Genomic DNA, 12,152 nt, shown 5'->3' with positions numbered 1-12,152 from the left:
CTTGTCCCACTGCTGTACAGGGCTGTGATGAATAATGTTCTCAGGACATTCTCCTACACAGTGCAGTTTGTTAGTTTCCTAGGGCTGCAGTAACAAAAAGTACCACAAACTGGGTGGTCTGAAAAAAAACAAATATATTGCCTCACAGTTCTGGAGGCTGGAAGTCTGACATCAGGGTGCTGTCAGGGTTGGTTCCTTGGGCTTCCCAGGTGGTGCTCGTGGTAAAGAACCCACCTGACAATGCAGGAGACATGAGAGATGCAGGTTCGATCCATGGGTCAGGAAGATCCCCCAGGAGGAGGGCGTGGCTGCCCTCGGCAGTATTCTTGCCCAGAAAGTCCCACGGACAGAGGAGCCTGGCGGGCTGCAATCCATGGGGTCGCAGAGTTGGACGTGACTGAAGCGACTTGGCGCACAGGGTTGGTTCCTTGCAGAGACCGAGAGGAGATCTGTCCCACACCTCTCTCCCAGCTTCTGGCGGCTGCCATCGGTCCTGGGCACTCCGCGGTTTGCAGCTGCACCGCTCGTCTCTGCCTCCATCTTCACATTGACCCCCACTCTATGTCTCGCTGTCTCTTGTCACTGGCATTGGGTTTAGGGCCCACCCAGTTAATCCAAGGTTTCATCTCAAGATCCTTAATTTAATCACATCTCTAAAAACCCTTATATCAAATAAGGTCAACTTAATGGGTTCCAGTGGACTTATTTTGGGGGAAACAACCCTTCATCCTACTGCACAGAGTATACATGCAGGATCAATTCCCAAAGGGCTCAATTCCTAGTTCAAAGCCTATGTGACTTAAACTTTTCTCAGTGAAGTTTTAATTTGCATTTATCTTATTATGAATGGTGTAGAATATCCCTTCATGCCTTTAAGAGTGACTTTTATTTCTTCCCTGTGAACTCTCAGCTCTTAATCTTTGACTGTTTTTCAATTTGGTAGTTGATGTTTTTCTCATTGATTTTTAAGAGCATTTTAATTTTTAGGGATATTAACCATTTATCTGTAATAAGAGTTGCAAATATTTTCTCATTTTGTTCTTTTATTTTTGCCATACAGAAAATGTATTCGCGTAGTTGAGTTTATCAGCCCTAGTTTTTATGGCTTCTGGATTTTGTATCATTGTTTTAGACCTCTTCCCCACCTCAGTTACAATACAATTTTCCCATGGCTTATCCCACAAAACTTATTGTTTAATTTTGTACCTTTGAACTTTTATTCAATTTATAATTCATCCTTGTGTAAGATGTAAAGTATGCCTTTTTCCCCCAGTGATTCTTCTTATCCCAATACATATGTTAATTATTCTATCTTCTCTTCACAGATTTAAGGTGCCTCCTATTTTATGTAGTAAATGTTATACATATTGGTACTATTTCTAGCTTTCCTAGCCTATACCATTTATATTGCTGTATATTCATGTTCTGTGCTTCCTAGGTGGTGCTAGTGGTAAAGAACCCAGCTGCCAATGCAGGAGACAAAAGAAACATGGGTTCAATTTCTGGGTCGGGAAGATTCCCCTGGAGGAGGGCACGGCAACCCACTCCACTATTCTTGCCTGGAGAATCCCATGGACAGAGGAGACTGGCAGGCTATAGTCTATGGAGTCACAAAGAGTTGGACACGACTGAAGCGACTTAGTACACACCCACGCATATTCATGTTTCAGGGTCATGCTATCTTTAAGCTCTGTGCTTTAAAATGTATTTTAATATTTGATAGGCTAGCTCCTCACACTTTCTTTTGTAGAATTTTACTCTCATTGTCAACACAATGGCATGGTGGTTTTAAGTGTTTGTGTGTGCATGTATGTACATATTGAATATATGTACATATTTAAAACTTTTCAGTTAGAAATGCATACTCTGTTTTTAGGGGTGAAATGATACAAGATCTTGAATTTGCTTAAAACACTCTAGAAAAGAAAGAGTAGCATGTTGCAAATCAAACCAGCAAAATGTCTCTAATTATTGATGCTGGGTCATGGGTATTTGGAGGTTTAAAGTTTTTCATAATAAAAGTGTTAAAAGCAAAACTTAACAGAAAGTAGAGTGCCCACTGAAATAGAGAACACAAGAAAAGAACCGGGTCTGATGGGGAAATGATGAATTCTGTTTGAACGTGTTTAATTTGATGAATCTTTGAGGGCTTTGAAATGGTGGTGTCTGGAGTTCTGAAGTCATCTGCTCTGAAGATATGAAAGTGAGTGCAGACGGTGACTGAAGCTGCAGGCATGGAGAAACTATCTAGGGAAGGAATACAGCATGATAAAAGAAGGCTAAGGACTAGACTTGGAAGAACTGGAAGACGTAATGGCCAAATAGAGGGGACTAAGCTTTGATCTGGTCCCATCACTTCATGGGAAATAGATGGAGAAACAGTGGAAACAGTGTCAGACTTTATTTTTTTGGGCTCCAAAATCACTGCAGATGGTGATTGCAGCCATGAAATTAAAAGACGCTTACTCCTTGGAAGGAAAGTTATGACCAACCTAGATAGCATGTTAAAAAGCAGAGATAGTACTTTGCCAACAAAGGTCCAGCTAGTCAAGGCTGTGGTTTTTCCAGTGGTCATGTATGGATGTGAGAGTTGGACTGTGAAGAAAGCTGAGCACCAAAAAATTGATGCTTTTGAACTGTGGTGTTGGAGATGACCCTTGAGAGTCCCTTGGACTGCAAGGAGATCCAATCAGTCCATCCTGAAGGAGATCAGTCCTGGGTGTTCGTTGGAAGGACTGATGCTAAAGCTGAAACTCCAGTACTTTGGCCACCTGATGGGAAGAGTTGACTCATTGGAAAAGACCCTGATGCTGGGAGGGATTGGGGGCAGGAGGAGAAGGGGACGACAGAGGATGCGATGGCTGGATGGCATCATCGACTCAATGGGCATGAGTTTGAGTAAATTCTGGGAGTTGGCGTTGGACAGGGAGGCTTGGTGTGCTGTGATTCATGGGGTCGCAAAGAGTTAGACACGACTGAGCAACTGAACTGAACTGAAGATTTGTGACTGAGGAGAAAGAAGATGGAGGGGTCACAGATACCAAGGGAAGCAAAGGTTTCGGAAAGGAGGAAGGGCTCACAGAACTGAATGCTGTCAGATGTCAAGAATCAGAAACAACACGAATCAGAATGAATCCATGGCGTTTGTGTCATGGATGGAGGTTGCTGCCTGGGTGGGACCTGTGGGCAGGTGGAGGGACAGGAGTGAGGTGAGGAGTAAATAGGAGGTGAAGAAGAAGAGACAGAGTCTAAACAACTGAAGAAGTATGTCTGAGAAGTGGAAGAAAGAGGGCAGTAGCTTGAGGAGACAGAGTGATGAAAGAAGAGGGGTTTTTGTTTTTAAGATGAGATTCTTGAACCCATTAAAACACCAAGAGAAATGATGGAGAGGGAGGAAAATGTGAATAATCAAGAGAAGGGGCAGTCAGAAATGGAAGGTTCCTGAGAAGGCAGGAGGGGAAGAGATGGGGCTGGCTCCTTGATTCCATCAGGAAGGCTGACTTCTTTGGGGGTTTGTTTTCCCTGAGAGGTAGGAGGTGATGCCACCTGCTGGTGGACGGGGTGGGGCGGGGGCGATGTTGGGAGATTGGAAGCGTGAAGGGCACCGAGAAGGTTGGAATAAGTCACAGAACAGGAAAGAGTGAGCGAGCAGAGAAACAGGACTTTCCAGCTTGGGGGAAGAATCAGAGGGAGACTGAGTGAGGGCAGGTAGGTGGTGTTGGTGGAAGGCAAGGATGGTGTGGGTGGTCAGCAGAGGGAGAAGTCCTTGTGGCCGGCATGGCTGAGGACCCCACAGAGGACACCGAACCCAGCGTGAAGAGTGGATTCTTTTGATGGCAAGAGCCTGAAAATGGTGCTCAATGTCTCCTCAACGGCGAATTCCCATCTCAGATTGCAAGCAACTGCCCCCTCAACCCTTCACCCCTCTGACCCCCCTCCCACCTCCTGCCCCTAAACAGTCCTTGACTTTCCAAATAGGACATGGTTTCAAGGTCTGTGTCAGTATTGTCTTTGTCGGTTTAAAAATGCACGGTTGCTTCCCAGTTCCTGCCAAGAGGAAGCATCTGAGCAAGCCCAAGCCCAGCTGGGTGTGCAGGCGTGGCGGTAAGTGGCAGACAGGGTTCCTGCCCTGCTGAGGGGCTTGGACAAGACTGGGCAGCCTGAAGAGGAGACTGCAAATTGCAAATGGTGCTCTCAGGCCCACAACCCACTCTCAACACCCCTCCCACAAGCCTCTTCCAAACTGTGAAGGATGGAGTCTTACTTGCAGAATCCTAGACGCCGCCAAGCCTTGCGGCGGGCTTTTCCCCACCTGTGTACATGTGTCTCCTCGTCCACCAGCGTGAGCACCGCCGCATGCTCTGTCTGCACCCTTCTTAGACCCACTAGCTCTCCTCAGAGCTTGGGCTGCCCGCACTGTCCCTGAGGTTGCTGCTTTCAGTGACTCCTAATGGTTGCAGTCAAAACACCATCAGAGATCCTGAGACTCTGTAGGGCCCCACAGGGAGGCCTGTGGCCTGTACTGTGGGGAACACATGAGGCCCTTTGTTGCTATTGTTTAGTTGCTAAATTGTGTCTGACTCTCTTGCAGCCCCCATGGACTGTAGCCTGCCAGGCTCCTCTGTCCATGGGATTTCCCAAGCAAGAATGCTGGAATGGGTCGTCATTTCCTTCTGCCCGAAATCTTCCCTACCCAGGGATCGAACCCACATCTTCTGCATTGGCAGGTGGATTCTTTAACCACTGAGCCACCTGGGAAGCCCTCAAGGCACCTACCATGTGTCATTTGTCTTTCTAGCTTGACTCAGGTGATCCGGAAGTTTGCTAAGCAGCTGGATGAGTGGCTAAAAGTAGCTCTCCATGACCTCCCAGAAAATTTGCGAAACATCAAGTTTGAATGTAAGTACTCAGTTTGGAAGCAGAGGGGAAGGGAGGGTAACATTTTAGTACCAAGTATTTTACACAGGTTGTTAATAAAATAACAATTAGAGCTAACAATTTACTGGTGCCTACAAAGCACCGAGTACTATGCTTAGCAGTTTCCATGCATTAATTTAGTTAATCCTTACAAAATGTTTATTATGGGTGGCACACCTCTCCTTTACAGAAAATGAAACAGGCTCAGAGACGGAGTCAGCGGCAGAGGCAGGTCTGTCTGTCTGACATCCACGTTTCTGCTGTCACTGCCACACTTTTTATTCTAGTTAATCCTCACTCACTTGCTGATGTAGAAAACAATATCCCTCTGATGAGGCTCAGAGAGGCAAAGAAAGTTCCCCAAAGCTACATAGCCACATAGCTGGTAATTAGGGGCCAGAAGTTGAACTCACATCTTTCTGACCCTAAAACTGAGATTTCCCCGAAGCTCCTGCCCACAAAATGGGGCTAACAGAAGACAAAAAACAGCTTCAGGGGTCCACATATTTAGTTCTCTGCCTAAGGGGAAAGCAAAATTTATATTTCTCACAGGGTACTGAGACTGTGGATCTTTTCTCTGACAAGCGTCACCACTCAGTCCACGAGCATTCATTTTGCCTGAGAAAACTGGGCCTGTTTCTCTGGCTTACTGTGTCCATACTTGTGGGAAGTCTCACGTGCCGTTAAGTAAAGATGAAATGATTTTAAGTAAAACAGAGTTTTGAGATATATGTTTCTTAGAGCCCCATTTGAATACAGATTGCCATTCTTGCCCGAAATAAGTGCCAGCAAGAAAAATGAAGGAGATCAAATTACCCTCTCTCCACAGGCAAAGGGGGCCCTTTCAGACTCCCTTTGAGGCCGCCTGCCGTGCCCATCACCTATTGATAAAGCCCGCTTTATTTCACGGCTCTCAGTTCTTTTCTTTTCACGAGCACTAAATTCCACATCACAAAGTTAAAGAAAAAGTAATTAAGGAGAAGGATTAACGATTGATCGCCCTGGAAAATTAGAAGTTCATCTGTCCCCCCACCCCACCCACCTACCCCTCATTCCTCCACCCCACGCCCTATTTTTCCAACCAAGCTGGCTCTGAGCACAAATTGGAATAATCCCAGGGAAATTTCTGACTGTTTCTTGACCAGTTCAGAAATTAATGAGAAGAATGCCCCGTGCCCATTTTAATTACGCTGGCAAAACAAACCTGGTGAAAGTCTGAAGCCAGGAGGTTTGTCGCACCTGCCACCTGTCCATGCCTGGAGGCACCCACTCTCCCCAGGGAGCCTTGGGGGTGCACTTGGAGAACTTACAAGGAGTAGAGACATACACCTCTCCAGAGGACTCTGTAAGGACGAAGATCTCGGACTGGCATGTGGCTTCTCTGCTTCAAAATCTACAGATCACCCCACTTCAAAGCATCAGCCTGTTATGTTAGCAGAGGACCCAGTCATCAAAACACACCAATAGGGCATGGAGACCGTTGGTTGAAAACGACAGATTGTGAATACAAAGCCATATTCAAGGTGCTGCCCAGGGTTCCATCCTAGAAGCAACCCTGCTCAATCAAGGTTTCCTAGTAGATACACTACTTTTTAAAGGGCCTTCTTCAAAGCTTCCACTCGATTCCTGCAATTATTTATGGGGAGAAGAGATTGAACTTGCAATTAGCGAAATGAAAGACAAGTAAATAATTGCTTTTACTCACGGTTGATTGACGCCACAATTTCTCACACCTGCCAGTGTGGAGTGCAGGCAACTTTGAAATATGTACCCCAGATATCGCCATCTTAGGACATAGTTGTCCAAATGGGAGAACAAAAGAGCAGATGCAGGGTTTCACCAGTGGGTAATAGAAAATAGTGTTGGATCATGAGACAAAGTTAGGCAAATAAGGAAGCTACTTTTGAAAATCGCTCCCGGAAAATCCCAGGTCAGACCATAAAGCATGCAAGTATTTCACACTCACTCTTTTCTTCTTGCAGTGTCAAGAAGATTTTCCCAAATCCTGAGACGGCAAACATCACTAAATCACCTTTGCCAGGTAGCTGTCCTGTGTTATACGTTCTAACTACTGCTAAGTCATTGCAACTGAGGGGCAAATCCACGGGAAACTCTGGAGAGGCTCCATCAGGATGTGGCTGTTTAATAGTACACTCTCATGGGACTTCTCTGGCGGTCCAAGGACTAAGACTTCACCCCCTCCACCCCAATGCAGGGGGTCCAGGTTCTATCCCTGGATTGGGAGCTATGGTCTCACATCCCTTGTGACCAAAAAACCAAAACATGAAACAGAGGCGATATTGTAACAAGTTCAATAGAGACTTTAAAAATGATTCCACATCCAAAAAAGTCTTTTAAAAAACACTAGTACACTCTCACTATTATCTTAAATTTCTACAGATGAGGAATTGAAATGTCAGCCCATCACTAAATGGTTTCAGCCAACATAGAAAATAATTTCTGACGTCATTTGTCCATTAACCCTTCAGATACTCTAGGTCCGCAAGCTTGTGTTTTGCTTGAGTACGTCGGGGTTTCTCAGCCACTGCTGCCTTTTGGGGCTGGGTGATTCTTTCCTGTGGGGAGTTGTTTTGTGTGTTGTAGATGTTTAGTAGCATCCCTGGCCTCTATTTACTCAATGCCAGTAAGGCCACCCACCCCCAAATACCACTTCAGTTGCGATAGTCAAGAATGCCTTCACCATTGCCACATGTAACCTGGGGTGGGGTGCAGAATCACCCCAATTTTGTTTTTGCCCCAGATTTCTGTTCTTTTTAGCATGCAAGTGATATGTACTTACTACTAAAAAAATAAAACTAATGAAAGTATATATAGTAAAAATTAGAAGATCCCACTCTAGTTCTATAGTTCTAACTGAAGGCATAAATCTTTGCATTTCTGTTCATTTTGCACCTCAAGGAAGTGACTCTAAGTCTGTTAAGGCAGCCCAAAACATTCATTAAAATATGAATGACCTTAAAGCAGAGGGGACAAACTGGTGGCTACAGGTCAAATCTGGCCCTAGATGTGTGGTGTTATTTTTGTTGAACTGGCATAGGTTCAAAAATATTTTTTCATTTAGTCACTAACAGTTGAAACTAGGAGATGACAACTAAACACCCATATTTTCTGTAGAAAACTTTTAAGACCTGCAACTCCAGAACTAATTTCCCCAGGGTAGCAAGCAGCTAGATGGGCTGAGCTTCTTCATCATCACCCCCACTTCCTCTTACGCTTGGCCCACCTCGCTCCTGAGTGTCACCCGTCTGTCTTGTTTATGTGTTCGGGTCTGTAACCTCTGCCTTACACTGTTGGTTTCAGGTTGGTGCTGGTTACTCAAGGTGGTGATGGGGGTATCTAGTTGGAGTGGCCTGAAGGAAGGCTCCAGGCCAGGAACCAGAAAGTATAAAAGTACCCCCCTCACCCACCCACCACACACACCTCACTGTTCCAGCCCTGCCCCTGGAATGAAATGGCACAAGGGTGATTTGGAGATCAGAGGGAGACCCTCCACACTCACGCGGTCACAGAGGCCACTCCCGGGCACTGTTCCTGGGTAGGGTAGAGCCTCACAGATGAATGGGGTTCAGGAAATAAGAGGAATATTAACAAAGTAAACACTGCCAGGGTTAGTTTTCAAATCCTACCTCTCTCCATCAAAAGGTTTTAGGACTCAACATAAGTCTGAGGATTCCATTAATATCACTAAACACATAACATCTACACATAAAGATCAAAAGTTTCTTGTTAAACGTTTTCTGCTAAATTTCTATTGCATAAATGTGTATCTTTTTAAACAAAAACAATAATACTTTTATAAAACCAAAATTAGCAATTTGATAGAAGCAAACATTTCCAGCCGTTAAGGATGGTAAATTCTAGTTCATGGAAAGTCATATTCATCATGGGTATTGGGTCTTGGGAATTGTCATTTTTGTCTTTGTAGCTTACATATTTATTAAATATAAAATATTTTAATGTGTGTATAAAATTAATTGATTTGAGATATTCTTTAAAAAGGGAAAAAAAGAAACATTGTCATATTTCTGAGGGTGACTCTCTTCTGGTCCTTTTCCCCAGCTTGGAAGAGCCAATCTTAGGGTCATATCAGGGAAATAGATATGGTTTTAGGACATAGAACTAGACATTTGGGAAGTGTGGAAAGGCTTGACCCTTTAATGTACCGTGTAGTAAAAGCATCTATTTGCATGCCCACAACAGCCTACATGCTCACGTGCACACACAGACACACTCTCTCCACTTTCCACACAGACAGTACATAAGTTAATCAGCGATTGCTACCTTTCCCATCTTCACTGGACAGCCACCAGACACATTCCTGGACCAGCCAAAGGATCAGGATTAGTAAGGGGGATGAAACATCATGTAACATCTCAGCTAATATCCTGGCGAGCTTTCCTAAACATACACAAAGCAAGTCAGACTTAACAACATCTGACCAAATGCCCACCCCTACCCCTGCCCCCCCAGATACTCAAAACCAAGAGCCAAATATTCATGCCCTTCTGGATACACTAAGGAGGCAACTTGTCATTCATATCTCAGTCATTCATCCCACAAAACCCTTTGAGTGCCTACTGTGTGTACCAGACACTTATGCTTATTATATGCCAGACACTTGGCCTCAGCAGGAAAAAAAAAAAAAAACAACACCAAAATAATAAAAAGTGATAAGTGTTGTGAAGGAAAGTGAGTGGAAATAGAGAATAACCAAGCATTTTAGATGCTATTCAGATGACGTGGCTAGAGAAGGCCTCTGCGTGGGCGCTGCCCCTCACTTGGAGCATACATGAAGGCCGGGAGGCCAGGGCAGGGTGAGAGGAGAACGTTCCAGCACCTGGAGCAGTCAGTGCAAAGGCCCCGAGGTGTCAGTGCCCTCCCAAAGGGCTCTTACTCCCTAAACTCTGCACCTTGCAAACGTTACCCCAAGGAATATCCCACAATAGCCCTCCTAAAGAGATGCATACTATTGTATCTCTATTTTAGAGGTCAGGAGACTGAAATTACTCTCCTTGCCTGCCTCTGATCAATCAGCTGATCAGCAGCAAGGTCAGGATTTGAACTCAGTATGTTTGAATCCAGAATCTGAAATTTCCATATTCAGTTGTTCTCATTATCATTAGAAATCAACCCAACTCACCTTTCATGTCTTCATATATTCTGGCTGCCTATGTCCTGCAAAGCATTCTACACTGATATGAGGAAGATTTCACCTGTGCTCAGACAGTCTACATGTTAAAGGGGCTGTCAGTATTTACATCTGATTGGAAATTCACGAGCATTAGCAGACTTAAAAGGTCCACGTGTCTTTGAAATCTTGTTTTATTAAAGACATTTTTGAAAACATGCAAGGAAAGGAAATGATTCTGGAAATGTTTTTCTTTGCTTTTATCAATATTGTTCCAACTTGCTAGTCCCAACTATTGTTCCGAGTATTGTTCCAGCTCTCAAATTTAAATTACTATGAGGATTGCTGGGGAAGCCACAGATTAAACACACATACACTCATATTCACACTTACATTAACAAACCACTCAGCTTAAGGTATAGTTTTCCTTTTCTTCTATCTCAATTATTCATCTTTGTTTTAGTCATTATAGTCACATAAAAACCGAAAAACAAAAACAAAAAGGTAGACCATAAACTGCTTCAGAATGTATTTAGATGAAAAATACACCTTGTAACATTTCTGAGGCTGAACTCTATCATAGTCCCAAGGGTAGTGGGACCTTTCCAAAATCTGAGCCTGTCAATCATCAGGTGCTAGAGACATGGGTTGTTAAACACAGAGCTCTCACCAACAAGCTCCCATCAGGAGGCTGACAGATCTCTGGGCCTCATCCCACTGTTCCACCGGGTCAAGACCAAAGTTGGGATGGGAAGGTTGGGGGGAGGAGGGGTGGGGAATAGCAGGTTTGTTCTGGCCTAGGCCACCGTGGGGTAGTTTCTTATAAACAGAGACATGAGGAGAGAGCCACAGAAAACAGTATACAGATCTTCCAAGTTACAGACTCATCTTCTGAGTTTTCTTGAATTTCAAAGCACTTTGCGAAGCACCATGAGCAGATTCATTAAAAAGAACTGAAAGGAAATAAAGGGAAGGGTTTGAACCTAACAACCCATGAGCTAATGAGTTGATTGGATTGGATTTCCAGGCATCTCGAACAGTGATCCACAGTGCAGACATCACGTTCCAAATGCTGGAAGACTGGAGGAACGTGGACCTCAACAGCATTACCAAGCAAACCCTTTACACCATGGAGGACACTCGTGATGAGCACCGGAAGCTCATCATCCAGTGTAAGATGCTCCACCAGGGCGTGTGTCTTTCTATTTGTTTAAAAAGAAAGAGTATGTTGGTTAACAAAGTGGCATTCCCAACCTGTCCTCCTCCCTGGGATCCCATCCCTCCTGTTGTTCCTGTTAAAGGGGTCGGCCCAGGTGGAGGAACCAGTTGATTTACAAGGACATGGGTCCACACTGCTGGGGAAAATGGGTTCTGGGATATCGGGCAGGACACAACGTCAGGCAGAAGGCCCCACACAGGACCCTTGGTGCCAGCTGCCATTCCCTAGGTGGCATCAACAAATGAGGAACAAAGCTTGCCACCTCTCTTGGCGTATGGCAGCCTGGAGGCACTAGATGTGCTGCCTGCTTTTCCGTGGAGAGTCACGGGAGTCAGCCCACCTATTGGCAGATGGACCTGTCAATCACAGTAGATGTCTAAGAAGGAAGTGGATGGTGACTTACTTCTCTGAACTTGTGGCCCCTGTGGACAAAGACTGGGAGACTAATGCTCCAGATATTATCCTGATATGGTCGGGTTGCTGTTCTTAGCAGCAGAGGACATGGGAGGACTACAGAACACCACCATCCTAAACATATCTGTGCTTTCCCTCAACAGCCCATCGCAGCCTCTGCCTGGGAAATCCCCTAGGCCAGAGTCTGTTGACTTCTTCCTTCCTTTGTTCAGCTGGCCCTGCTCATGCCTCGGGGGTTAGGGGCTGGGAGAAGCGAGCATGAGGACAGAGGGTGAGTCCGCATTAGCTCTCAGGCAGCTTCCTGGAGGAGGGGTTATGGCAGCTTGGGAAGACCCAAGACCTTCACAGTGACATCACTCGGGAAGCTGCAGAGTGGGGTTCCCCTGAGAAGAGGGGCAAGCTCTCCTGAGAGCCCCCAGCCCCTTCAGTTTCCACTATACCCCCTCAACACTG

General features: G+C 45.2%; 1 protein-coding gene across 2 annotated transcripts in view; it reads left to right on the top strand.

Annotated features, from left to right (window-relative positions):
* Positions 1-12,152, top strand: part of RFX4 (regulatory factor X4) — a 174,583-nt gene that overhangs the window by 117,406 nt on the left and 45,025 nt on the right. For both annotated transcript variants that reach the window (XM_043882365.1, XM_043882364.1), the window contains exons 9-11: positions 4,799-4,899; positions 6,900-6,958; positions 11,094-11,238. In XM_043882365.1, coding sequence (XP_043738300.1) covers positions 4,799-4,899; positions 6,900-6,958; positions 11,094-11,238 — 305 coding nt within the window. The remainder of the gene's footprint in view (positions 1-4,798; positions 4,900-6,899; positions 6,959-11,093; positions 11,239-12,152) is intronic.

The sequence above is a fragment of the Cervus elaphus genome, chromosome 22 (assembly GCF_910594005.1).
Source record: "Cervus elaphus chromosome 22, mCerEla1.1, whole genome shotgun sequence".
Lineage (NCBI taxonomy): Eukaryota > Metazoa > Chordata > Mammalia > Artiodactyla > Cervidae > Cervus > Cervus elaphus.
This window is presented reverse-complemented; position numbering and strand designations above follow the sequence as displayed.